This window comes from Lepus europaeus, chromosome 18, assembly GCF_033115175.1.
Source record: "Lepus europaeus isolate LE1 chromosome 18, mLepTim1.pri, whole genome shotgun sequence".
In the NCBI taxonomy this organism is placed as follows: domain Eukaryota; kingdom Metazoa; phylum Chordata; class Mammalia; order Lagomorpha; family Leporidae; genus Lepus; species Lepus europaeus.
In genome coordinates, this window is record NC_084844.1 from 58,514,066 (window position 1) to 58,540,353 (window position 26,288).

Consider the following 26,288-nt stretch of genomic DNA (forward strand, 5'->3'; position numbering starts at 1 on the left):
TCTCGAACCGGCGCCTATATGGGATGCCCACACTGCAGGCGGTGGCTTTACCCCCTAAGCCACAGCACCGGCCCCAAGGGTATGTCCTACTCAGAACCCAGAAGTTCTAGTAGGTAGTAGACAATGAAGCTGTGGACGCAACAAAAGACCTCCCCAAGAGAAGTAATCGGGACATTGCTATCAATTCTTTAATACATGAATATGTTAGCACTGAGCCCCTGGCATGGTTCTGCGTGTAGCAGGGAGCCCCGGAGCCACACTTGGGGAGTCGGGGCAGGGGGTCCCCCTAGCAGAAGCCAACCAGCCGCAGCGTGTTGGGGAAGCTGCGGCGCATGCTCATGCATTTCTCCTGGTCGATGTACAGGGAGTTGGCTTTGACCGCCAGATCGTGTTCCAGAGTGGCCTTGGTGTGGACCAGCGACTGCAGGGTGTCCTCCGCTTCCCTCAGGCGCTGCTGCAGGGTCTGGATGGTGTCGTCCACCTCGTACACTTCATTCACAAGGCTGCATGGGGGAACAGGCAAGGTGAGGTCAGCAGGGGTTCGTGCCTGTGGCTAGAGACAAGCTGAATGAAGCTCACGGGTAGTTCCCGAGCTCCTGTGGGGGACGTGGCTGCTGTGCTGGGTGTCGCATGTGGGGGCCCCAGCAGCACGAGGGTTACACCAGTGTCAGAACCACTTCATGTCATAAAGAAAGCAGGACTTTGCTATCAACTACACCCCATAATCCAAAAGGAAAACCAAGCATATTCTAAGAATACCAGCACATTTTCATACACACATATACAGGTATACGTATTTATAATTATGTACACGTATGTGTAGTAAATATTATATTTCAAAGAAAGAAAGGGAAAAAACCAGTTGACACTTTTAAATAGAGAAACTAGGAAAAGTCAAACCTCAGCTGGACATATTTTACACTTATTTTTCACTGAAAATTGTTTTTATAGTTGAAAAGAGAGGAACATGCAACTATTTTCAGGGGCTACAATTCAGCCACACCTGTTAACTTGTTCTGAAAAGGGACAGTTCCTGGGACACACCCCAAATTCTATAATGTCCTCCCCAAGCCATGTCCCAGGGTAAAGCTTCAAGTCCCTGAGTAAGCATTATTGTAACTGTCACAAACTTAATAGGACATAAAACTGATAATGTGTGAAACCAGTGACACAGACAGGATGTGCCGACAAGTTGCAATTCCAATTGTGCTATAACAATGAGAAACATCGTACCTTTTTCATTAAGACAAAAAAGGAAACAAGGTAACATTTAACAAAAACATCTGGCAGCTGTTTCTGAAAATATTTTAATCACTCTTGCAGTAATTTTTCATGTATTTATAAGTGGCACTTCAAGAAGTGCCCATTGATCATTTTGCATTTTTTCTATGAATTGTCTCTCCCTGTGTTATGTTCATTTTTCTACCACGGCATTGTCATTGCTTTTGGTTCTTGGCACAGTGCTCTTTAAATACTAGGCATATGGGTTTTATTTTATTTTTTTTTGTCTCTTACACTTGCAATAAATGTTTTCCCTAATTTTAGTTTGTTTTAATGTAGTTTAAGATTTTCAAATTTTAGCAAGTCAAATTTTCTCTTTTCCTTTGTGATTTCTTCTATTGTGTTTATACTGACTTATGGCGGTTCAACTTACAATTTTTTCTGTCTGTACTATAATGCAAAAGTGATGTACAACTCAGTGGGAAGTGTGCTTCAGAGTGTGAATTTGGATCTTTGCTTGGATAGTGACACACTGTCCGATTGTCTCTTAGGATGCTAGGCACAGCCTCCATCAGCCCCTTGGTCACAGGAGGAACAATGGATTCTCTACAGTGTGCCCTGTTGCCAACATTTTTCAGATATTGTGATTTGTGTGTGCGCACCCCATGAAGCCTGAAAAATGCCCATCTGTGTGTGTACATGACATAGTCAACAACTGATTGTAAAACATGCTGTGTGTTAGATGATTTTTGCCCAACTGTGGGGCTGTGGTATAGTAGGCTAAGCCTCTGCCTGCAGTGCCAGCATCCCACAGGGGCACTGGTTCAAGACCCGGCTGCTCCACTTCTGACCCGGCTCTCTGCTATGGCCTGGGAGATCAGTGGAAGATGGGCCAAGTCTTTGCACCCGCGTGGGAGACCCGGAAGAAGCTCCTGGCTCCTGGCTTTGGATTGGTGCAACTCCAGCCGTTGAGGCCAATTGGGGAGTGAACCAGTGGATGAAAGACCTCTCTCTCTCTGCCTCTACTCTCTCTGTGTAACTCTGACTTTCAAATAAATAAATAAATCTTAAAAAAAAAAAAAAAAAGGAAGGAAATACAGAGCCTCGGTGGCCATATTGAGGAACCAGATACCACTTCCTGCTCCCTCCATCTTGGCTCCTTATGGCCAAAGGGCAGAAGCAGAGACCCAGGAAGTCAGCCTCAGCACACTGGGGTCCTCCAGGTGTTACCCATCCCACCATCTGTCTGTTTGCAGGGTTGCAGACAACCTCCGGGAGGCTCTAGTTTAAATGTGAATTTCAGAGAAATGAGTAACTTCTTCAGTGTTTGTGTGTGTGTGTTTGTGGTTTTGTTTGTTTGTTTGTTTTTGTTTTTGGACAAGCAGAGTTAGACAGTGAGAGAAAGAGACAGAGAGAAAGGTCTTCCTTCCACTGGTTCACCCCTCAATGGCCGCCGCGGCCAGTGCTGCACTGATCCGAAGCCAGGAGCCAGGTGCTTCTCCTGGTCTCCCATGCAGGTCCAGGGCCCAAGCACTTGGGCCATCCTCCACTGCACTCCCGGGCCACAGCAGAGAGCTGGACTGGAAGAGGAGCAACCGGGGCAGAATCTGGCGCCCCAACCAGGACTAGCACCCGAGGTGCCAGCGCCACAGGCAGAGGATTAGCCAAGTGAGCCACGGCACCAGGCCTAGTGTGGTTTTAAAAGTGGGGAAAAATACGCAAAATGTAAAATGTACCACTTCAATCATGCAGGTGTGTGGTTTGATGGCATTAAGAAGTCTGCGAGGATACTTTGAAAAGTTTGTGGAGGTGGCAGAGCACTTGGTGCATCAGTGCCTGCGTTTGAGTCCCAGCTCCTCCACTTCCAATCCGGCTTCCTGCTAATGCACACCTTAGGAGGCAACAGATGATGGCTCAAGCACTTGGGTCCCTGACACCGACATGGGAGACTTGAATCGATTTCCAGACTTCTGGCTTTAGCTGGACCCAGCCCCAGCTGTCCCGTGCATCTGGGAATGAACTAGTAGAGACAGACCTCTCTCTCTCTCTCTCTCTCTCTCTCTCTCAAAAAGAAAATTATTTTTTTTCCAATTTTAAAGCTCATGGAAAAGCAGAATTAAAAATTGGGTTGAGTGGCAGGTGCTTTGTACAGCTGGAAAGATGATGCTTAGGACACTTGCAGCCCACATTGGAGGACCTGGGTTCAAGTTCTGGTTCTAATTTCAGCTTCCTGCTATTGCATACTCTGGGAGGCAGCAGGTACTGACTCACTTGGGTCCCTGTCACCTACCTGGGAGTCCCAGATGGTGTTCCTCGCTCCTGTTTTTTTTTTTTTTTTTTTTTTTTTTTTTTTTGACTGCGGCTGGCGCATTGTGCTGATCTGAAGCCAGGAGCCAGGTGCTTCTCCTGGTCTCCCATGGGGTGCAGGGCCCAAGCACTTGGGCCATCCTCCAGCCTTCCCGGGCCACAGCAGAGAGCTGGCCTGGAAGAGGGGCAACCGGGATAGAATCCGGTGCCCCAACCGGGACTAGAACCCGGTGTGCCGGCACCGCAAGGCAGAGGATTAGCCTATTGAGCCGCAGTGCCGGCTGCTCCTGTTTTTGGTAATAATCAATACAGGCATAAATATTTTAATTAGCATAAGTAGTCTCAGCATTAAATAGCCCATGTAATAGTTGGGATACACATATATGCAAACAAGTTTGTTTGCAATGAACGGAAATTCAAATTTAACTGACTTCCCAGTGTTTTTCTTTGCAACGTCTGGCAACCCTGCCACAGAGGCCAGTTTAACAACAGCACAAGGTAGGTATAGTAAGAAACCTACAGAGCAGAAATTATTCCATTCAAAATCCCTCATACTGCCCTAAGGGACAAACTGTTAACCTTTTAAAGGAGAGGTTCAAACCATCAGCAGTTGCTTAGGCTGGGTGGTGGGGGGGGGAGAGGGCAGAAGAAGGAATACCATTTTGAACTTTGTATAGATTTTTTTTTTATTAAACTTTTATTTGAACTTTGTATAGATTTGTGTTATTATATTTTTAAATTGTAATGTATCCCTATCTTACCTATGAATTTTTGTTAAAGATTTATTTCATTTATTTGAGAGGCACAGTGATACAGAGAGAGGGAGAAACAGAGAAAGAGAGATTTTCCACCGCTGGCTCATTCCCCAAATGCTATCAATGTCCAGGGCTGGGTCAGGCCAAAGCCAGGAGCCTGGAACTCCATCCAGGTCTCTCAAATGCATGACAGGGGCCCAAGCACTTGGGCCATCTTCCACTGCTTTCCCAGGCATAGTAGCAGGGAGCTGGATCAGAAGCACTCAACTGGCACTCTGAGATGAGATGTTGGCATCGCCAAGAGGTTATGCTACAACACCAGCCTCATCTTTCCTAGGAGAATAGCTAACAGTAACAGCAACAACAACAACAAAACTTTTAGGAAGAAAGCAACATGGAAAAACTAGCGTAAATATTTAAAGGGAAAATGTCTTTACCTTGTATTGAATAGTGTCATGAGAGGAAAAGAAGAAATACAATTAATATCTAATAATAATAGCTGCTATATCCAGACAATGGGCTCCTATGTAAGCAATATTTTTTTTAAAAAAATGTATGTTAGCCATGGGAAAAGAAATTCAGACTATCAGTTGGAAAGGTTGGCACGGGCACAGTTTTTTTAATGTGCCTGTTGGCAAGAACAGTAAAATGCTCACTTGGCTCACCTCTAGAGAGCCTGGAGAATTCACGCTTTGATTTTTCTTTTTAATTTCATTTCTGGATTCTCACTTCATCTATCTCATTTTCTGGATTATTCTACCATGAACAGACACTCCTCTTAAAACCAGAGAGAAGATAAACATATTTCAGAAAGCACACAGTGATTTTCAGAGATGTGACAGTCTTTGACCTTTCAGAGGGGCCTGGCAGACCCACACCACGCTGGGGCCAACATCTCCAGGAGCACAGCAAGTGGAGGAAGGTGGACTGGGAATTCCTCCAGTCCACTCCACGGTGCCCACCTTCTGGGCTTCCCCTCCCAGACAGAGAAACCCCACAGTGGCCAACCCAAGGCTCTGAGGTAGGTGTAGGGTGCAGAGGCAGGGGTGCGGGTAGGAAGCAAATGTGGCCTGGCACTTGCTTGGGCAATGATGACGTCATCTCAGGCAATGATGCAACCTCAGCCAATGATGACATCATCTCTGGCAATGATGCAATCTCAGACCACGATGACATCACCTCAGACAGTGATGCAATCTCAGACAATGATGGCGTCATCTCAGATAATGGTGATGCTATCTTAGGCAATGATATCATCTCGGGCAATGGTGATGTCATCTCAGACAACGGTGCAATCTCAGACAATGATGATGTCATCCTTGCAGGTGCCAGGACCAGAAACCTGCCCTGCACCTACCTTCTCTTCCCCCAAGTCCTCACATCCCCCAGTGGTGAAGTCCTGATAGTCTTGTCTCCCAGAACCTCCCCCTGCACCACTGTACCTCCCCCTCAGCCCTGCAGTCATCCTCAAACGTGCTTGTGCTTTCTCTGACTTTAGGGCCAACACTCTGAATGTCCCCTTCGCCGAGATCACTCTCAACCTACTCTTCGTCCCGCTGAGGGACACCAACCTCCAATCCCAGGTGGACTGACACTTCTTTAAGACATCCCTCCCTCAACCATGGGCCTAGACTGCAGCCCAGTGTGGGACAATCCAAGAGCACCAACCCTCTTGAAGCCCTCAGGCATCTGTGACTCCCCGCTGCCTACATCTGTGCTGTGCACTGCCCGCTGTGCCAAGGAAGCCATGTCCGCCTGCGGCTGCCTCACTGTATCCATAGCCTCCCCTATTGACAGCCATGCCACAAATACGTGTCGCCTGAAGATCGACCCCCTGGACCAGGTAATACTGGGAGCTGAGAGCGAGGAGGCAAAGGCAGCAGGGGGCCTGAATGGATCTGTTTGGCCACGTGCAGCCGGCACGGAAAGGGGAAGGTGTGATTAGAGGCCCCCATGCGGGCTCCTGGAAGAAATAACGGGCATGGGAAACAAATCGGTGCATCTCCTTTCGTCTCACCAGCTGTCCTGTTTGCTCCCTTCCCGAGGGCAAGAGAAGGACTTAGGCTGAAGTGCCCAGAGCTGCCTTTGGTCTGGCACTAGCAAACACCGAGTCTGAGAACTCAGGGGAAAGCGCGTTTGGTGGTGGTGGTTTACATCAAGCGGAACTAAAAAGAAAGCGGGGTTTAAACTGTCACTAGCAAAGGCCCCGCTCTTGGTGGGGGTGGGGGGAGCTGCTGCAGGTTCACAAGGGCGGGGTGTTTAAACTCGAACCAGCTCTGCCTTGCATCTCCCACCCCTCCCTGGCTTCAGAGGGAACTCTGAACCCAAACCCAGGAAACACAGCAGGTTCATAAATGTGTCTTCACTTCTCGCAGACAAACACTGGTCCAGTGGAAAATTTATCATCTAGGGGGTAGGGGATGCTTGAAATCTCATACTTTTAAAATATCATTTTTTAAATAGCATTCAAGATCCACAGAAGGCAGCAGTTAGGATCCCAGCTTTCCACTGCTGTGGAGACACACGTAAGGGACTTAAGCCATTAGGAATACAATTTCCAGGGTAGGTTTTGTGGCTCAGCAGGTTAAGCCTGCACTTTGGTTGCCCTCATCCTATAGCAAAGTGCCAGTTCGAGTCCCCGCTACTCTTCCTGCATCCAGCTCCCTGCTGATACATCTTAGGAGACGACGGACGATGGCTTAAGTTGCACAGGTCCCTGCCACCCGCATTGGAGCTCCTGGCTCCTGGCTTTGGCCTGGCCCAGTCCTGGCTACTGTAGGCATGTGGGGAGTGAACCAGCAGATGGGAGACCTCTCTCTCTCTGTCTCTCTGTCACTTTGCCTTATAAGTTAATAAAAATCAATTTCTATGTTATACAAATACATTTTCCATCATCTTCAAGGACACATTTTATTCCCGGTTTTCTTGTTCTTGGCTGATCACAGAGCTCTGAGCTGCTGAAATCACTCCAAAAGAAATTTTTTTTTGAACTACAGAGCTGAAAAACGTTTTGCATTCAAAAACAAATAAAGCCACCTTCCTTTTCAAAATAAAAGTATCACAATTATTTAAATAAAGCAGAGCCTAGCCTGGCTCACAATCAAAAATATGCCATGAAGGCTTAGGATCTCGTTTTGAAAGAATCCATTTAGAACATTTTAAATGAAAATAAAAGTCTTGAAGTGAAACACCAGCTTTTCTCCATTCTCCACTCCCTTGAGTTTAGGATCTTTATTTTTTCTCAATCTAGACAGCCAAAAGACAGCTTTTAGAATGATCAGTTTAAGAAGGAAAATAACTCCTTCTCCCAGTAATAATGTTAACTATTTTTGGCAATGATTTTTTTTTCAGATGTATGTATTTATTTGAAAGGCAAAGTTACAGAGAGAGAAGGAGAGACAGAGAGAGATGGAGAGAGAGAGAGAGAGAGAGAGAGAGAGATCTATCCACTGGTTCATTCCCCAAAATGGCCACAATAACTGGGGTTGGGCCAGGCCAAAGCCAGGAGCCAGGAGCTTCTTCCAGGTCTCCCATATGGGTGTAGGGGCCCAGGGACTTGGGCCATCTTCCACTGCTTTCCCAGACACATTAGCAGGGAGCTGGATCAGAAGCAGAGCAGCTGGGCTCAAACTGGCAGCCATTTGGGATGCTGGCACTGCAGGCCATGGCTTCACCCACTGCACCACAGCACCAGCCCTGGCAATAACATTTTCACAAGAAATCTTGACAGAAATAAAAGTGGGTTTTGTCCTACAGTCAAGTCAAGGTGCAGGAGAAGCAGACACACGAGGAAGTTGGTAGGAAGGAGATTGGAAAAGCAAGCTCTGCTTAGCCGGGAAAGATCACTCAGCTTCTCCAGAGAGACTGTGAATAACTCAGTGCCAGGTAACTCCAAAGTCTTCCTAGACCGCTCCTCAGAACCGTCTGAAAAAACAACCTTGGAGGCCAGCATCTTGCACAGCTGATCAAGCTGCCACCTGCAATGCCAGCATCTCAATCGAGCGCAGGTCGGAGTTTTAGCTGCTCCACTTCTGATTCAGCTCCCTGCTAATGCACCTAGGAAAGCAATAGAAGATGGTCCAAGTCCCTGAGCCCCTGCACCCATGGGGGAGATTCAGATGGAGTTCCAGGCTCCTGGTTTTAGACAGGCCCAGCTCCAGCCATTGCAGCCATTTTGGGTAGTAAACCAGCAGGTGGAAGATCTCTCTCTCTCTCGCTCGCTCGCTCGCTCTCCTCCCCCCATCTGTAACTCTGCCTTTCAAATAAATAAATATTTAAAAAAAAAAAAAAGAAAAGAATGAGCAACCCTGTGTTTGTCTAAAGGCAGTCTGAAGAGTTTACTAATTCCCAGCTTGGCTTTTGAAGACTGCAGAAATTTTTGAAGAATGAAACGTCAGCTCAGCTTCTCCTAGTACTCTCTGCATAAAGTTGCAGCTCATCTAATCCTGACAGGCCAGCTGGGTACGCTCTCACTCCTGGGTTCTTGGGAAGCAGCGTGGCATTTTGAGCCAGCTGGGTAGGGGCCAGTTTGGAGGGATTAGGGAACGGCTTAGCTTAAAGCATGAGCTGTTCAGGAAGAGGGGCTCTGGGAGTCCCGCTCTGAGGAACACAAGGCCTGGGTGAGCTCCCACATGCCTGTGACCTGGAAAACAGCTCTGCTAAGAGAAATGCAGCTCATCTAGGGAGCAAAGGCCATTCGGATGCACATGCAAACTGACCTACAGGGGTTATGTCCTGATAAACTCATCTTAAATTGAAAATACTATAGGACAGGGCTGGCGCTGTGGAGTAGTAGATTATTTCTCTACCTGTGGCACCAGCATCCCATATGTATGGGCACCAGTTCGAGTCCCAGTTGCTCTACTTCCAATCCACCTCTCTGCTGATGGCCCGGGAAAGCAGTGGCGGATGGCCCAAGTGCTTGGGCCCCTGCACCCATGTGGGAGACCTGGAGGAAGCTCCTGGGTCCTGGCTTCAGGGTGGCCCAGCTTTGGCCATCGTGACCATTTGGGGAGTGAACCAGCAGATGGAAGACCTCTGCCTCTTTGTCTCTCCCTCTCTGTGTCTGTAACTCTGCCTCTCAAATAAATAAATAACTAAATATTTAAGGAAAAAGGAAAATACTACAAGTAAAAAATAAATTTAATTTGCCTAATCTATTGTACATCAAAGCTTAGCCTACGATGTCTAGCCTGCCTTAATCATGCTCGGAACACTGACATCTGCCTACAGTTGAGCCAAATCGGCAAACTTGAAAAGCCTCGTTTATAAGAGAGCATTGACTAGCTCATGTCATTTGTCACAAACTGTACTGACAGTGAAAGACAGAATGGTCATTCAAACCACGGTGACGTCCAAAGATTGTAAGTCAGAGCATTCTTACACAGAAGACCTCCTGCATATTCTAACGCATGTTTCACAGAATCCAGCACAGACAACCTGCGTGGCCTGAGTGAGCTGTTTTGCAATAATGATTCCCAGGACCTTCGAGTCCACCCTCTGTGGGAAAATGAAGTGAGAATGTCGTGTTGACTCATCCCACTCAGGCACAGAGAAGGCCAAATGAGACCAGGCACACGACAGGGTAGTAAAAGCACTAGGCAATGTAGAGTTGGCTCTGCAATGAGACAAGGATCCAAACGTGGCCCAGGTATGGCCTGGGCCAAGCCACTCAACCAGCTCCTGCCTCAGTTTCTTCATTTGTCAGAAAGAGATAATGCAAGGTGCTAAGGATGGGGTCCAGCAACAGGTAAGCTGAAGCAATGGTAGCAGTTTGCTATGATCATTGCTTTTTCATCTCATCATCATCAACATCATCTTTGTTATCACATTATGGTGAGAACATACCATTGATGGAATCAAAAGGAGCCTCCCCTCCTTCCCCTCCAAAAAACTCCACTGCCTCAAACCACCACTTGCTTCTCTAGTGGAGCCCCAAGGGGGTTTAGCATTAGAATCCATCCTTCATGGTGATAAGGGGATACTATCATGAGACCAGGCTTAGTGGTATCCCCTGGCTGCACCAGAGAGGCCTCTGGAATGCCACGTGTTGCCCCTTTGCCCCTCAAGTTGCGGTCAAGTGGATTCAGCGATGGAATCCAGAAAGAGAAGGCTGACGGGCAGGTATTGGGACACTGGGGACAAAGCCAGAATGGGTGGTGGTGTAGGGGGCAGTGATATTGTGGCCAGTGCTATGCAGGCACCTCCTTGAGGGAATCTTCAAAGTTAAAAGAATAATAAAACTCATTGAGCAGAGGCAGTGTGTGTACTCCTCCTGCCACGAGTAGGCGGGAGCTGTGCCTGAAGAAGAGCAGCTGTTTGCCATCTCTGAGTGCAGAAGACATGGAAATAAGCCTAAACCAGACCCTTGGGGAGGTGGAGGAGGGGGCTGGGGGAGGGTCTCCGGGCATCACGAGGATGGTCTTAATGACAAGAGCAGACATGAAGCACCAAACGAAGTCAGTGAGAGCAAATGAGTGCAGAGGAGCTAGAGGAATTGGTACCAAAAGTGCCTTTTCTGAGGAACTCCCCGGGCACCACAAAGTCCCTCGCCTCCGCTCCTTATGAGACAGGTGTTCAGGAAACTTCACAGACTCCTGGGAAGCGCCAAGGGACTCAGACACCTCCAGCATGCACTGAGTGAGCTAAATGTTTGACACTGTGTGTGTGTCTGTGTGTGCAGTGTTCATGTCATTTCCTTTTTTTTTTTAAACAATTACAGTAAGTAATACTAAAATACATAGCATGAAATCTACCCCTGGAGCTGATGTACCTGCACAGTTCCATGACACTAAGCACTTTCACGCCATTGCACAACCCTCCCCACCATCCATCTCCGAAATTCCCCCATCAGCCCACATTGAGAGTCTTTTGCATTGAACACCAATCCTTCCCCTGCTCGCTGTATGTTGGCAGAAAGCACCTTTGTACCCTGAGCCACAGTGGGGCGGAAGGGTTGTGCCGAGGCGAGCCCCGAGCTCTCCCCCTGCCCAGCCAGGCCTCCACCTTACCGGAGCTGCGCCATGTCTCGGCAGAGCTCTATGTTGGGTCTCCTCGTGCGCTCGTCCAGTCTGGTCTGGGCCACCTTCAGGAAGGCCGACTTGTCCTTGATGGCCTTCTTGATGGATTCGATGGTCATTTCAGTCTGGAAAATCTCCTGCAGGGTCTGTGATGAGGAGAAGCCATTGCCTGAGGCGTGGTGCCACCCCTGGGGAACACCCAGCTTCCCGGCTCCTGGCTGCTCAGCCCATTTGGCGCCTCCTACTCTGGGGTGAGGAAGGCCATTCACTGAGACCCCCCTGGGGCTGGCTCTCGTGGCTCTGGAGTGTGGATCTTGAACCCCTCTTCTGAGCTCTGGGTGCATGACCTCATGTCGGTAGGGCCAGGGTGGGACTATTTACATCACAGAAATAGGCAAAGGCAACAAATTGGGGGGGACTATGGCAGACACCCCAGATTGCCAGCTGTTAGTTATTTACCAGTGTGTAACTCTGATGACAGTGAGGCCAGGAGCTTTGGGGTGTGGCCCTAACCTCCCTCTTCACGTCCATATGTTTTTGCTTCTCTGTTCCTATTCCCTCTCCCTACCGACTTCTATGTGTGCAGAAGAGCTGTATGCATTTGGAAAACTCCTGAGCAGCTAACAGCAGAGAAAAGCACAAGTTATGACTGCTGGAGTGAAGGGAGACACGAGTGCACCAGGCAGGGCCACTGCTTGAACAAAGACTTGCAGGCAGCAAGTGAATCTGAGGTTGTCGTGGGGTCTGCAAAGAGACCACCACGGCGGTTGGTATGGGTGGTTCGTGCGCCTGGAAAGAAACCTGGGAAAGGAGGTTGGAGCCAAGTTGGAGAAGACACCGACCAGGAGGTAAACAGGGCCAGGGGCCACCTGTGTTTGGACAGGTAAGAAGCCTTTCTAAACCTGAGCTGAGGGTTTTCCTGGAAGCTGAACAGGTTTAAGCTGCAGCGCACCTCCCTCGCTAGGGCTCAGCACCGGCAGTTTTGTATTAATGATTTCTGTCTTGACAAGGATCTCCCAAACTGCCTATTCTGGATTCCTCCTTGGCTCCTCCCCCTGCCCTCCATCGAGCCTGATCTCTCTGCTCCCCGAGCTCCACAACCTCCCCATGACCATCCCTCAGCCCTCGTTCCTTTCCTGGGTCCTGGAGACACGCCCAAGTTTTCCCCAAATTGCTTTAAAGCCTCATGTGTTTACCACAACTCTTCCTCCTGGGTCTTCTCCCTTCCCCCTCCTGGTGTCCACCGCCCAGTTTTATTCAACCTTGGCCCGGGCCTGCTCCCTCCTCTTCCAACCCAGCCAATCTCCCAGTGTGCCCTATCTGTGGCCTCAGCCTCCCTTATGAAACGAAAGCCAACCTCAGGGCCAAGGTCAAGGTCTCCCTGATGCCTCCCCCTCCTTGAAACCTGTACCTCACTTGCTTTCTGCAGTCAGCTGCCGTCCTAGACCCTGGCCTGTCTCTCTGATACTCTCCTCTTTCTCCCCTAGGGAAAGGTGCTGCCCTTGGGGAGTTCTCTGCTGTGGCAGCACTCCCCCCACCCACCGCCGCCGCCCCGCCCAACTCCCCCCTGCACAGATGTCATGCCATAGCACTGATTTGGCACTGGTGGATTCCAGGAACTCCTAAAGCTGTCACTTGGGCTTTGATCTCTCGCCCAAGTTTTCAACAGCTGACTTACAATCACCAGGGCTGCCTTCAAACGCTCCCAGCTCCCTGAAGCCACGCCCTGCCTCTTTCCAGAGGAAACCACTTGCCCCTCCTGCTGAACAACTAAGTGTTTTCTCTGTGGCTGTTTTCTGTGTGTGGCTCTGTGTGTGTGTGTGTGTGTGTCTTGTCTCACTGTAACATGGTGATACTCCCATGTGAATGTGCCGACAGGCCCAGCACGGCACCCTGAATGAATCTATTATGGCGTCCACTGTGTCTCCTCCCTCCAAGATCTCTATGTTGAAGCCTTAACCCCCCAGTACCTCCAACTGTGACCATATTTGGAATCAGGGTTCTGCAGAGGCGATGAAAGCTAAAAAGTAAAATCACGAAGGTGGGCCTGACTCCAACAGGACCAAATGTCGTTATACTTAGAGGACATCTGGATATAACTGGAAGACAAGGGGAGGACCCGGGGACAAGATCCCACCTGACAACCAAGGAGACAGAAGCTCAGGAGCCACCAGCCGTGCCGACATCCAGTCTCAGACCTGTGTCCTCCACGATGGGGGAGAAATCTATTTCCATGGTTTGAGCCGCCTGTCTGTGGTGTATGCTGTTCTAAGCAGCCCTAGCAAACTAACAGGTATAAATAAAACCGTTGACCATAGGAACTCCATCAAAGCAGCTTTCTAAAGCAGAAGTGAGAAATGTCCAGCCTGCAAGCCACAGGAGGCCCAGGAAGCCTTGGTGTAGCCCTGCCAAGGCAACCACAGGTAAGACTCTGTGTTCAATGAATCCCCAGCAAGCTCATTCTCAAGTTGATAACATTGTGTGGCCCTCGAATGATGCTAACACTATCCAAATGGCCCTTGGAGGAAAACAGCTTCCCCACCCCTGTAGGGGCTTTAGAACAGTGTTTTAAGGCCCAGTAGGTAACCCCTGACCACCCCCATTAAGGTCTTCCGTATCCTGGCTACAACCCACTTTGCCAAGTTTCTGTCCCAAGACACAAACTACCCCTAACCCGGCACCATGGTCTCTCGGGAGACCTGATCAACCTCTGATTTGCTACCCCCAAGTTTAAGAAGTTGCCCCTCCCCGGGATATTTGGGTCTCCCTCCTTAGCTCAAATACACTTTCTGTGTTTGTTGCTTGACAATCGTAACTCGGGATTCTCTGTTGCTACAAATCATGAGCTTTTCACATGCCTGCCTCTCTTGTGCACACACACAAGCTTTCTGCAAGCAAACCCTGCACTTCTGGCTTTTCTCTCTGCCTTTCACAACAAGAAGCACGTTGTCCGGGCTGAACCGATGTTTGTTGCCTAAAGAAGGCACCATGGAAAGGGAAGCTACATGTGTTGCATCCTGGGGGAAACGGGGAGCCCTCCATTGAGTAGTAGCACCTTGTGCAAGGAATTCAGAAAATAGAATCGACAACACTACTACATCCAGTAGAAGCCACAGCCACAGGACTGATGCTAAAGCAAGGAAGAGCTCCTTGTGTATCTGGAAACAAACCCCTTCTGCTCAAATCCTCCACTCAAATCCTCATTGTAAAAGTCTGATTGCTTAGGGCACTTGCAGAATTTCAATATCAGAAACACTTGGGCCTACCCAATAGTTGCCTGTATTTGGTTCCGTCCCCTAGAAAGAAGGTCTGAAATAACCGAAAACGCCTCCCATACGTCCTAATAAAAAAGTCACTTCCTAGTTATATATAAGGATCCATTACACTTGAATAATATTTTTATTTCCAAGAAACACTAAGACCCTTTCACTACACACTGCCTTCTTTGTGTTGTAAACACCAGCGGCTTCTAGTTTCATTCTGACACCTGGCTACCTGGTGGGAATCAATGGTACCCATTGTGCTGGTTTTAATGTTTCTTACTCTGGATGGCCGGGAAGTCGTGTGCCTGCTGCTGTCTTTCTGGGTATGGTGAGAGATTTGTGGTCCCAGAGGACCCTGCCCTGTCCGGGTTAGCTGGGAGTTGGTGGGAGTGGGAGGTGGGGGAGGGGGTTCCACGAGGGGGTTGCCTACCTTCGCTAAGTGAATCTGAATCTTATTCTTGGCGTCTGCAGTCTCGGCGATGCGGTTCGTGAAAGCCAAGTTCACTCTGTTGAACTGATTCCACATCTCGTTGGCCGTCACCACCAAGAGGTTCTCAATGTCATCTCTGAGCTTCGCCGAGGCTGTCCGCTCGCTCTGGGAGCGCAGGATGTTGTCATCCGTAAATTTCGCCCAGGTTTCAGGCACGGAGATCCTGAGAAAGGCAAACCAGGCAAGGGCCACATGGTCGAATCAGCCTGGACAGTCGGCAGGTGACCGTTTTTCCTGGGACAAAGAAACTCCCCCCAAATCACGGATACTGCTTTCATCACAGAAAATGAACACAATAGAGTAAAGCTTATTTAAAAAAAAAAAAAAAAAACACTTCTCTTGGGGTGAGTGAAGATGCCTGTATCCCACTTTGGAGGCACTGGGTTTGAGTCCTAACTCTACCTCTGAATTCCAGATCCCTAACAACAGAGACCCTGGGCAGCAGCAGGTGCTGGCTTGAGTAGTTGGGTCCCTGCCACCCATATGCAGGAGACCTGGATTGAGTTCCTGGCGTCTGGCTCCTGGCTCCAGGTCTCAGATCCAACCCCAGCCCACCCAGCCGTTACATGCATTTGGAGAGTAAACCAGCAGATGGGAGGTCTCCCTCTGGCTCTCTTTTTCTGTATCTCTCTAGCTCTCTAGTAGATTTTTTAATCACATTTTTTCTCTTATTTGTGGAACTTAATATATAGACAGAATACAAAAATTATGTGGCTATCATATCCCTTGTTATTTAGTTATAAATGCTGATTCATCGAAATGACAATGTACTTTTCTTTTCCCAGGCTACATTGTCAGGAATCTCTGAGTCTATAATATTAGTACCCCTGTTTTCAAGAAAAAATATAGAAGCCAGCATGTTGGAATAGTAGGTTAGGTCCCGTATGGGAGCTGGTTGGAGTCCTGACTGCTCCACTTCCGATCCAGCTCCCCACTAGTTCACCTGGAAAAGCAGTACAAGACGGCCCAAGTGCTTGGGATCCTGTACCCACATGGGAGACCCGGATGGAGTTCCTGGATTTGGCTTCCACCTGACCCAGCCCTGGCCTGGCCATTGCAGTCATCTGGGGAGTGAGCCAAGGGATGGAAACTAACTCTCTCTCTCTCTCTCTCTCTCTCTCTCTCTCTCTGCCTTTCAAATAAATAAATCCTTTTTTAAGAAAAAAAGAAAGAGAAATAGTGTTTTTTTAAAGAAGGAAGGAAGGAAGGGAGGGAGGGAGGAAGGAAGGAAGGAAGAAAGATGTGACAAAGGAATACAGACGGTGACTGTGAAAGTCCGGACCCAGAACACGCACACCGGTGAGCACGTGTCCAGAGCTCCATGGGGGTACCATGCTTGAGCATCCTCCCTCCCTTCCACTTTTTAACCTCTGCCATGGTTTGTTACCCTCCAAACACTCAGTTGGACTGCCGTGGAGGCAAGTGTTGGGAGCTGGGTCTCTAAGAGATGGTGGTGAAGAGGGTTGACGGCCTGTGGTTCAGAGTGGGTTACGTCCCGAGGGAGTAGTGAGTCAAAGCAAGAGCAAGGGGGTGCAAAAGTCAGTGCACCCCATTTCCTTCCCACCGTGTTAGGACACAGTGCAGAAGCTCCCACCGGAAGGCCCCGCCACGCCCTTGGCCAAGAGCCAAATCCACCTCTACCCTCTCTCAGCACCACGTCCAAGTCCAGCAACAGAAAAGAGATCGGGGCGGCGCTTAAGCTGCACCAGCTCCAAAGGCCAGAGAAGGAACCGAAGGCCAGGAAGTCCACAGAAGAGCGCTCCAGCCCGACTCACGTGGCGTCCACCCTCTCCACACCCCGGAAGTAGCTGACGCCATCGGAGGTGTTGCGCAGGTGGTGGCATTTGTCGTCGATGCGCTGAGCCGCCTGTTTGTCGTTCAGGTCCTTCTCCAGCTCGTGCTGGGCGGCTCTGTCAGAGCTAGGACAGAGCAAGGAGGCAGAGCTTCAGGCTCAGATGGTCATGGTTTCCTGCAAGAGGGTGGGGCAGTCCTTCCCTGATGGGACCCTCTTGTTCTCGCTCTCCCCATCCCTCCTCCTTCTCCATCCAAAGGAGCCTTCTCTGCACTTGCCTTCATGCACCTGCTGGCCCAGACTTCCCCACCCGTGGCGGGGGGTGGAAGTAGGGAGAGGAAATGCAAACAGACGTGGGTTTCTTCCTAACACCCACAAACCATCCCAGACAGGATATTGCTTTAAAGGAATCCATGCATATGTGTGCCTTCCATCCCTTCTTCTTTCCCCTCTTCCACATCCTCACTGTTTCTCCTGCATTCCCCGACAAATTATAACAGAGCCTCCCTCGCGATTCATGGGTCTCGCGATTCATGGGTGACCTTGGTTTGTGGCCATGCTGCTGCTAAGAATTTTGCCAGGAGATGAAAACCAAGGGTCATAATTAACCTCCAGCATTTAGAGGGTGCTGGAAGAGATGAGGAATTGGCCCACTCAGCTCAGTGCTCCAGCAACCCCCCATGCTGGGAAGGGAGAGAGAGAGGTCTTGGTGACTGTGAGATGCATCGCCCTCCTTGGTGGCCTGGACAGAGAGGGGACCCACAGCTCACTCCCAAGGAGACAGACCCGGGGCAGGGGCATACGGAACAGGGAAGCCACATCTCTTTATTCTGAAATAGTTCAGTCAACAAATAATTATTGAGCACCAACTATGTGCCAGGCACTGTTCTACAAGCCTAGCATGCATCAATGGGCAAAATAAATGTCACTTCTCTAAGAAGCCTATATTCTGCTGGGAGGAGACAGACAACTTATCTATAATGAATAGGCAATCGATACAACCAGAAGAACAAAGCAGGGAAAAGGTGGCCAGGAACGTGAGTTATGACTTTAAATGGGATGGTTGGGGCCAGCGTTGTGGTGTAGCAGGTAAAGCCGCCACCTGCAGTGCCGGCGTCCCATATGGGCACCAGTTTGAGTCCTGACTGCTCCACTTCTGATCCAGCTCTCTGCTATGGCCTGGGAAAGCAGTGAAAGATGGGCCCCTGCACCAGCATGGGAGATCTGGAGGAAGCTCCAGGCTCCTGGCTTTGGATCAGCTCAGCTATGGCCATTGTGGCCATCTGGGGGGTGAACTAGTGGATAGAAGACCTCTCTCTCTCTCTCTCTCTCTCTCTGTTTCTCTCTTTCTCTCTCTTTCTCTCTCTCTCTCATTCTCTCTGCCTCTGCCTCTCTGTAACTCTGTCTTTTGAATAAATAAATCTTTAAAACAAAAAATGGGATGGTCAAGCTAGGTCTCGCCAGGAGACATTGAGCAAAGACTTGGAAAAGGGGGACTCAGATCCTGCAGGCCCCTGTTGGACACTGGAGTCAGGTTTTTCCCTGGGAGAAACTGGAGACCATTGAATTGCAAGTCCAGGGCTGAAAACAGGCTGTGGGAGACCCACAGGGCTATGACTACAGTGACTCAGGTGCAAGATGATGATGGCTTGGACCAAGGAGGTTACAGTGAAGGAAGTAAGAATTGTTCAGATTCAGGATATGTTTTCAAGACAGGACCAAGAGAATCCCCTCTCTAGCAAGACAGAGGAGCTAAATGAGTCATTAGAACAACAGAATTCCATCAACCAAGGTGGGGGAGGCTGTAGGTTAGGAGGTTAGGGGAGAAGAAGGAAATTTAAATGACACACTAAGCTTGAATGTTCATTATACCATGTAAGTGGTGATCCCACACAGGTTGTTGGGATGTAGGAGAGAGGTCTTGGCTAGCAGTAAAAAGTTCAGAGTCATTCACATATAAGATAGCATTTGAAAAAGTGGGACAACTGGATGATCTTAATCAAGTGGTCTTGGCCTACAGAAGCTACGTGGTAACAGATTTTTTTAATTGAATCAACTAGTTCTGACTGCAGGTTTCCTGAAATTTAGCTTATACCTACGGGCAAGAGCTAATTTTGTTTTATTTGTAGAGTAGCGGTGAGGCAGTAATGTGCCGCTGCTCTGTGTTTTGTTGAGTTCTAAAACCTGTACAAAGCCTTTCCTTGCTACTTGTGTGTGAAGTCTCTTGCTTTGAGTTATGATGCTAAAACTCTGGGTAGCAGAACTTAACCAAACTCTCCGGGTGTGGCCTGCGGTGCAGATGGGAGTGGAATGGGGACAGATGAGATGTAGCTGCGCCAGGGTGCAACAGTGAAAGCCAGGGAAAGGCAAGGAGACACAATAGATGGGCAGGATGTTGTAGACTGTGGACAAAGATGAGGATTAGGAGCTGGGCCAGAAGAAAACAGAGCAGAAACAGTTCTGCAGGTCCCGCAAATCCTAGAGGACAGGCATGAGTATCAGGAGTGCACTGCCTTATACTCCCAGTTTACCCATCGAGTTAAAAGCCACCTGTATAGGAAACCAAACGGTACACTGTCAGTCACCCTCAGCCAGTCTTTTGCCTGTCATGGCTCAAAAGACTCAGCATATAATGCTCACCACCCTTCCCAGTGCTGGTGCACAGTACGTTCACTAAGTAAGCAGCATTGACACTTTTCATTGTCTTCAGCCCCTTAGGGGTATCACCCGTGACCTCTGACCATGTTCAAGGACACATAGCCATCATTTCTGTTCAGTGGCATGTGCTCAATTGGTATTTGGTAACTGTTGTTATTATCGCTAAAGATCTTCCTTTGATTATTATTCTTCTTTCTCCCCCCCACCTCGCCCTCCCATTATCAGCCTAAATACTAAGCTCCTTTTACTGCCAAGAGAAGAGAGCCAGGCCCTTGAGGAATGTGTGAGCTGGTGAGATACAGGATGGGTGTAAGAAGTCCCAGTGCAACGCAGGGTTAGCGAATGCAGCAATGGCTTGCGCAGGGAGGGCTGAGTCTTTAAAGAGAGAAGGAACATGAGGCTAAGTGAGCCACAGCTTGTCGCTTATCCACCTGTGAGGGCTAAACACACACAAGCCCATCCCTCGACCAAAGTCAGCCTTTTGCATTCAAAGACTCTTTAGCCATACTCCAAGGAAGGACAGAAATACCTTCTACAATATCTCAGAGTTAGTTAAGTAACAATTTTAAGACGAGAACTCCACAAAACCTCCTAATAACCTTTGAATAAAAATGTGTGCACAATATGTGTGTGCGTGTGTGTCTCTGTGTGTGTCCTTCTAAGAAGTTAGGAGGCTAAGAGGAATCTGATTAGTTCAAGGACAGATTCTAAATTGTACCAAGAGGTGAAACTCTTACGCGAGTTGGGCAACAGCCTTATCCAAATGCAGCTTCATTCTTTCTTGACAACACAGAATAACATCAACTTCCTACTCAAGTCAAAAGAAAAAAAGAAAAACACATTAATGTTTTTGTTATTGGACGTAACATCCACAGTCAGCAATGTAACAAACCACCAACGAAGGAAAACTTCGTGTCTCAAAAAATTGTGAAGTTAAATAATAAAGCGATTATCCATTAACTTATGTAAATTGACCAATATGCCCCCCACCCTGATACTGCAAACTAAATATTAGACCGAGATGCGTTCTTCATAGGGCTATAGCAAAAATTATATTATGGTGCATGTTGGAACCCAGTTTAAAATGTAGGGTTTTTTTTTCTCTTTTTTCTCTTTTTGTTCTTCATTAAACCATAAAAAGCAGGAAGACAATAGGCCAACATTCTGATAATATGCAGGGTTGAATTTAAGTGCATGGCTTCTTCTATAACAGCTATTCTTGCGAGACAAAGTAAGTCAGCGAGGGGAGAGACCTGCTCTCTGTCAGTGCCTTTAACCTGCAACAGATCAACTTCCACCCTGCGAGGTCAGCCCTCCATGGCTCCTGTCTGTGCATGGCAGCCCAGCTCCCAACAATTGTACAAAGCCAGGCACTCTACCTGGTTGCCCAGGTGACACTTTGCTACTGCTTAGATGTAAGCACTACTACACAGCATGTGCTGGATCCAAGATTTTTAAAACAAATATTCATTCCTCCTCCAAAAATTCAGGCCCATCTTAGAAAGTTTAGACATTCAAAATAGCCCCAAGACCTTAAGAAGTGCACATAATCATGTTCTCCCTTTCTCAAGAAAAAAAAAAAAAAAAAAAAAAAAAGATTATCAGCACTGTTTTTGGTAATTGTCCTGAATGTTTTTCCATAAGGTTAAACAGCAGGGCAGGGGCCAGCTTTGTGACACAGTGGATCATGCCACTGGCACCCCAGTGCTCCGCTTCCTATCCAGTTCCCTGTTAATCCTTCTGGAAAGCAGCCAAAGATGGTCCAAGTGCTTGGGCCCCTGCCACTCACACGGGAGACCTGGATGCAGTTCCAGGCTCCTGGCTTCAGCCTGGCCCAGCCCCAGCCAGGCTGTTGCTGCCATTTAATGAACTGGCAAATGGAAGATTTCCTTCTCTCTGTGTCTCTCTCCCTCTCTCTCTGTCACTCTGCACCACAATGAACTTTTTAATTTGAGAGGAGAGGGAGGGGGGGAGAGGGGAGAGGGAGGGGGAGGGAGAGAGAGTGCGCCTTCATCAGCAGGTTCACTTCTCAAATGATCACAATGGTTGTGGTGCTCTGAGGCCAAAATCAGAAGCTTGGAACTCAATCCAAGTCTCCCAGGTAGACGACAGGAACCCAATTTCTTGAGCCATCACTGCTGCCTCCCAGGGTCAGCATTAGCAGGAACCTAGATTTGGGAGCCAGAACTGAGTATGAAATCCAGGCACTCCGATTCTGGGACAAGAGCATTGTAATCGGTAGACCAAACACCTGCTCCATACACTTACCTTTTAATTCCATTTCTCCACAAACTTGATTTCTTTATTAAATTTTTATTTATTATCTATTAATTTTATTGGTATTTAATATCCTTGTACTATAAATACGGATTTATCACTTGACTTTATTCTTTTGTAAACTGTTAACGTGCATGTCTACTTTTTTTGTGGTTCATATTTTGTTACTAATTTATATAAGATTCTTAACAGATTTAAAATTCAAGCTTTTCCCATCATATTTCTTTCTGTCAGTTTGACTCTTGCCTTTTTATTTGGTGCATGGTGATTTTGATGTAGTCATTTGTGATGTCATTGATGGCAAGCCTATCCAATATTCCTTTTTGGTTTCTTCCATTGTCATTTTGATTAGAAAGGGCTTCTTCCATGCTAATTGTCACTCATGTATAGAGTCTTCTCTATTCTTTATTCTATTCGCTATTCTCTATTCTTCTCTCTTTTCTATTCTATTCTTTCAGTTTAGCATAAAAATATTGAACATGTCTAGAGTGATAACCCCAGTCTTTCTTTCTTCCAAACTCTGAATTAACAGGGTAAATGAAGAACTCAACTCCCTCACCTGCAAGGAGCAAAGCTCTCTCACACAGTCCCCAGTGGGTTAGGCACCATTCTCAGCTTTTCGTGCCATTCAGCTTTCACCCATCTCAATGACTCAGGATGCATCTATAGTACATGGGCGTATCCATGCACGTATGTGTATGGATGTGTGTGTGTTCCATGTTGGTGAGATGTTGGCAAAGGGTTTAGAATTCCTGCTTAGAAAGCACTCTGTAAACTCCAAATCTTAGTGTGTTTTATATTATGTGCAGGGTGTTTTTACACATACTGCACATAGTGGAAAAATTCCTGGGTCTTTCAGTGGGGAAAAAAAAAGCATTTAATGAGATTTGGTATGAAAAAGTCTTTGAAGGTGATTTTTAGGTGTGGATTTAAATAATGTCAGGGGGTGAATGGCAGATGGTTTGGAGCAGAAGGGCTCACGGGAGTATGAAAAGCTCAAAGCCATCCATAAAATTCACTCACCTATCAATCCGCACTCACACCTGGAGGTGGCCTTGAAACACAGCAGTGGAAGTAAATGAAGGACAAAGCGTTCTCCCAGCCACCCATGAACAGAGAGCCTACAAGAAGGCAGAGGTGTGTGGGTGGAGCCTGGACCTAACGAGACCTCAGCTGCTGCCTCGCACCTGGAGAAGCCAAGGTTATATCCAGAGCATCTGAGAGCTGTGTGTTTAGAAGCCCAGACAGGGGGTCCAATGCTTGTGAATCCTGGACTTGAGAAGGAAAAAAAAAAATCCAGACTCCATGAATTACATGATCATGGTGACTTCTCTGAGATTCTCAGAGTCTCAGTGACCAAAGGGATTAAAACACGGTCTCGTTTGTGGGGCTTCAGATGGAAATGTCCTACCCAGTAGTCTGAAGGGCCTTGTATTCAGCCCACTCTTTTTACAAGAGTTTACTCCTTAGGAACTGTATACTTAGGGTGGGGTAGGAGGTGGGGAGGTACAAGGGCGATTTCATGGCCTTTGGCTTTCCTTTATCTCTAGGAAGAACCCTTTGTTGTCATACTCCCAAGGTTTTGGGTGGCCGAGTAGTTAAAGACATCTGTACAGCATCAGACAGCCCTGGTTCAAACACCAATTCTGCCGGCGCTGCGGCTCACTTGGCCAATCCTCTGCCTGCAGCGCTGGCACCCCGGGTTCTAGTCCCGGTTGGGGTGCCGGATTCTGTCTCGGTTGCTCCTCTTCCATTCAATCTCTCTGCTGTGGCCTGGGAAGGCAGTGGAGGATGGCCCAAGTGCTTGGGCCCTGTACCCGCATGGGAGACCAGGAGGAAGCACGTGGCTCCTGGCTTTGGATCAGCACAACGCGCCAGCCGTAGTGGCCATTTTGGGGGTGAACCAAAGGAAGGAAGACCTTTCTCTCTGTCTCTCTCTCTCTCTCATTGTCTAACTCTGCCTGTTAAAAAAAAAAAAAAAAAGAAAAGAAAAAGAAATAATTGGCAAGAACCAAGCCATGCCCCCTCAATTCATTAACCATTATTCTAACATATGGTTTCTTTTATTTATTTTTGTTTAAAAGGCAAAGAAAGAGATAGACAGAAAGAGGGAGAGAGCACAAGCTTCCTTCTATGGGTTCACTCCCTGTTGTCTGCAACAGCTAGAGCTGGGCCAGGGCCAAAGCTGGGAGCCCAGAACCCATTCCAGGTGTCCCTCATGGGTGGCAGGGACCCATCTACCTGAGTTATCTCTTCTGTTTCCCAGAATGCACGTTAGCAGGAAGCAGAATTGGGAGGAAGAGGTGGGCATAGAAGTCAGGCCCTCTGGTGTGGAACATGGGCATCTAACCCACTAAGCTAAACTCCTGCTTCCAAACACACTTTTTTTGTTTCTATTTTTGTTTTGTTTTGAGGTAAGTCCATCTCTGCTATTGATCTCAAAAGTATAAGCACCTGGAGCAGTGGTTCTTGTTTTTTTAAAAAACAGGTTTATTGAGGTATAATTCACCTATTCAAAGAGAACCATGTAGTTGTCTTTTGTATATTCACCAAGCTGTGTAACCATCCCTGGAACCAAAGTTACAACATTTTCATTACCTCCCCAAGGAAGCATACACTCTTCAACAGTCGCTCTCAACTTCTAATCTCCCAAGCCTCCCTCTCTCGGCCAACCACTCATCTACTAGATTTCCCTACTTTGGAAATTCCATACAAGTGGAATCATACGTAGGGCAGTCTTCTGTGACTGGCTGCTTTCTCTCTGCACACTGTCCTCAAGCTTCATCCATGTTCAGCTCTCACTGTGGCTGGATAAAGCCTTCTATTGTGTGGCTATACCACATCTTATCCATTCATCAGTTTGGGTTGTGTCCACCTTTTGGCTGTAATGAATAATATTTCTATAAACACTCCTGTGCAAGTTTTCGTTTGGACACATGTTTTCTCTTGAGTTAACTCCATTTGCCTATTTGCCAAAGCGGCTGCATCGGTTTACATTCCCATCAGCAGTGCATGGGGGTTTAGATTCCTCCACATTCTCACCAACACTTGTCATTTTTGCATTTTTTATTATAGTCATCCAAGCATGGATGAAGGCTGTTTCATTGTGATGTGATCTGCATTTCCCGGGTGATAACTGATGCTGAGCATCTTTGCATATGCTTGCTGGCCATTGTATATCCACTCCAGAGAACCATCTATTCAGATCATAAGTGATTTAGACATTGTTGATACAAAGCTCTTAACAGACATTTGATTTGCAAAGATTTTCTTGTCACTTTGTTAATACTGTTCTTTGACATACCAAGTTTTAAATTTTTACCATGTCCAGTTTATCTAGTTTTTCTTTTGTTGTTTGTGCCTTTGGTATCATATCTAAGAAACAGTGCCAACTCCAATGTCACAAATATTTATGCTTGCTTTTATTAAGAGTTTTTATAGCTCTGGCTCTTACAGTTAAGCTTTGATCCATTTTGGCATAATTTTTTACACACTGTGATGTAAGGATCCAACTTGATTCCTTTGCATGTGCATATTAAATCACTCAAGCACCATTTGTGGAGAAGATTATTTTTTTCCCATTGAGTTGTCTTAGAATCCTTCTTGAAAATCAAGTAATGGTCAACATGAGGGTTTATTCCTCAAGTCTCAAATTCTATTTCATTGATCTATAATCTTCATGCAAGTGCTACACTGTCATATGTATTGAAACTTCATAGTACATTTTGACATCACAAAGTATGACTCTTCCAACTTTATTCTTTCCCAATATGATTTTGATCATTGCATCTCTTGAATTCCCATATGAATTTTAGGATCCACTTGTCAGTTTCTATAAGGAAATCACCTGAGATTTTCCTAAGGACTGTTTTAAACCTGTGGTTCAAGTTGGGAAGTATTTCCATCTTAATACAAATAGATCTCCCAGATATGGGCTTTGTGTGGCACAGGGTTAAGTGCTACTTGGGACATACACATTTCATGTCAGGGTGCCTGGGACCAAGTCCTATCTTCACTTCAATCCAGCTTCCTGTTATTGTGCATCTCAGAGGCAGTAGGTGATGGCTCAAACACTTGGGTTCCTGTGACCGACATGAGACTTGGATGGAGTTCCTGGCTCCGGATTTCAGCCTGGCCTACCCTGGTTGTTGTGGGAATTTAGAGAATGATCCAGAAGATAGAAAATCTCCCTCTTTCTCTTTCAATCTTTTCTCCTTTGAAATAAATAAACTTTAAAACAATCAAGTAGCAACTATTTATGAACATGGTATGTCTCTTTATTTAAATCATCTTTAATTTCTCTCAACAATATTTTATAGTTTCGAGGCACTTATTCTTACCTCTGCCTGTTCATTAAGATTACCTGGGGAATATTTTTTTTTTAACACAGCAATGCTAATTCCAGATTTAAATGAGAAGTTCTGGAGGTGTGACCCAGTCATACTTCTAAAACCTTCACCGCGTGACCTGTGTACAGCCAGATGTGAATGCACCTCATTAAATAAT

At 47.3% G+C, this 26,288-nt stretch overlaps 1 protein-coding gene across 1 annotated transcript in view; it reads right to left on the reverse strand.

Annotated features, from left to right (window-relative positions):
- Positions 1–286: 286 nt before the first annotated feature.
- Positions 287–26,288, reverse strand: part of TEKT3 (tektin 3) — a 32,286-nt gene continuing 6,284 nt past the window's right edge. Inside the window, exons 3-7 of the mRNA XM_062175233.1 lie at positions 20,243–20,313; positions 16,831–16,974; positions 14,996–15,218; positions 11,294–11,448; positions 287–503 (exon numbers count right to left, since the gene is read on the reverse strand). Coding sequence (XP_062031217.1) covers positions 287–503; positions 11,294–11,448; positions 14,996–15,218; positions 16,831–16,974; positions 20,243–20,313 — 810 coding nt within the window. The remainder of the gene's footprint in view (positions 504–11,293; positions 11,449–14,995; positions 15,219–16,830; positions 16,975–20,242; positions 20,314–26,288) is intronic.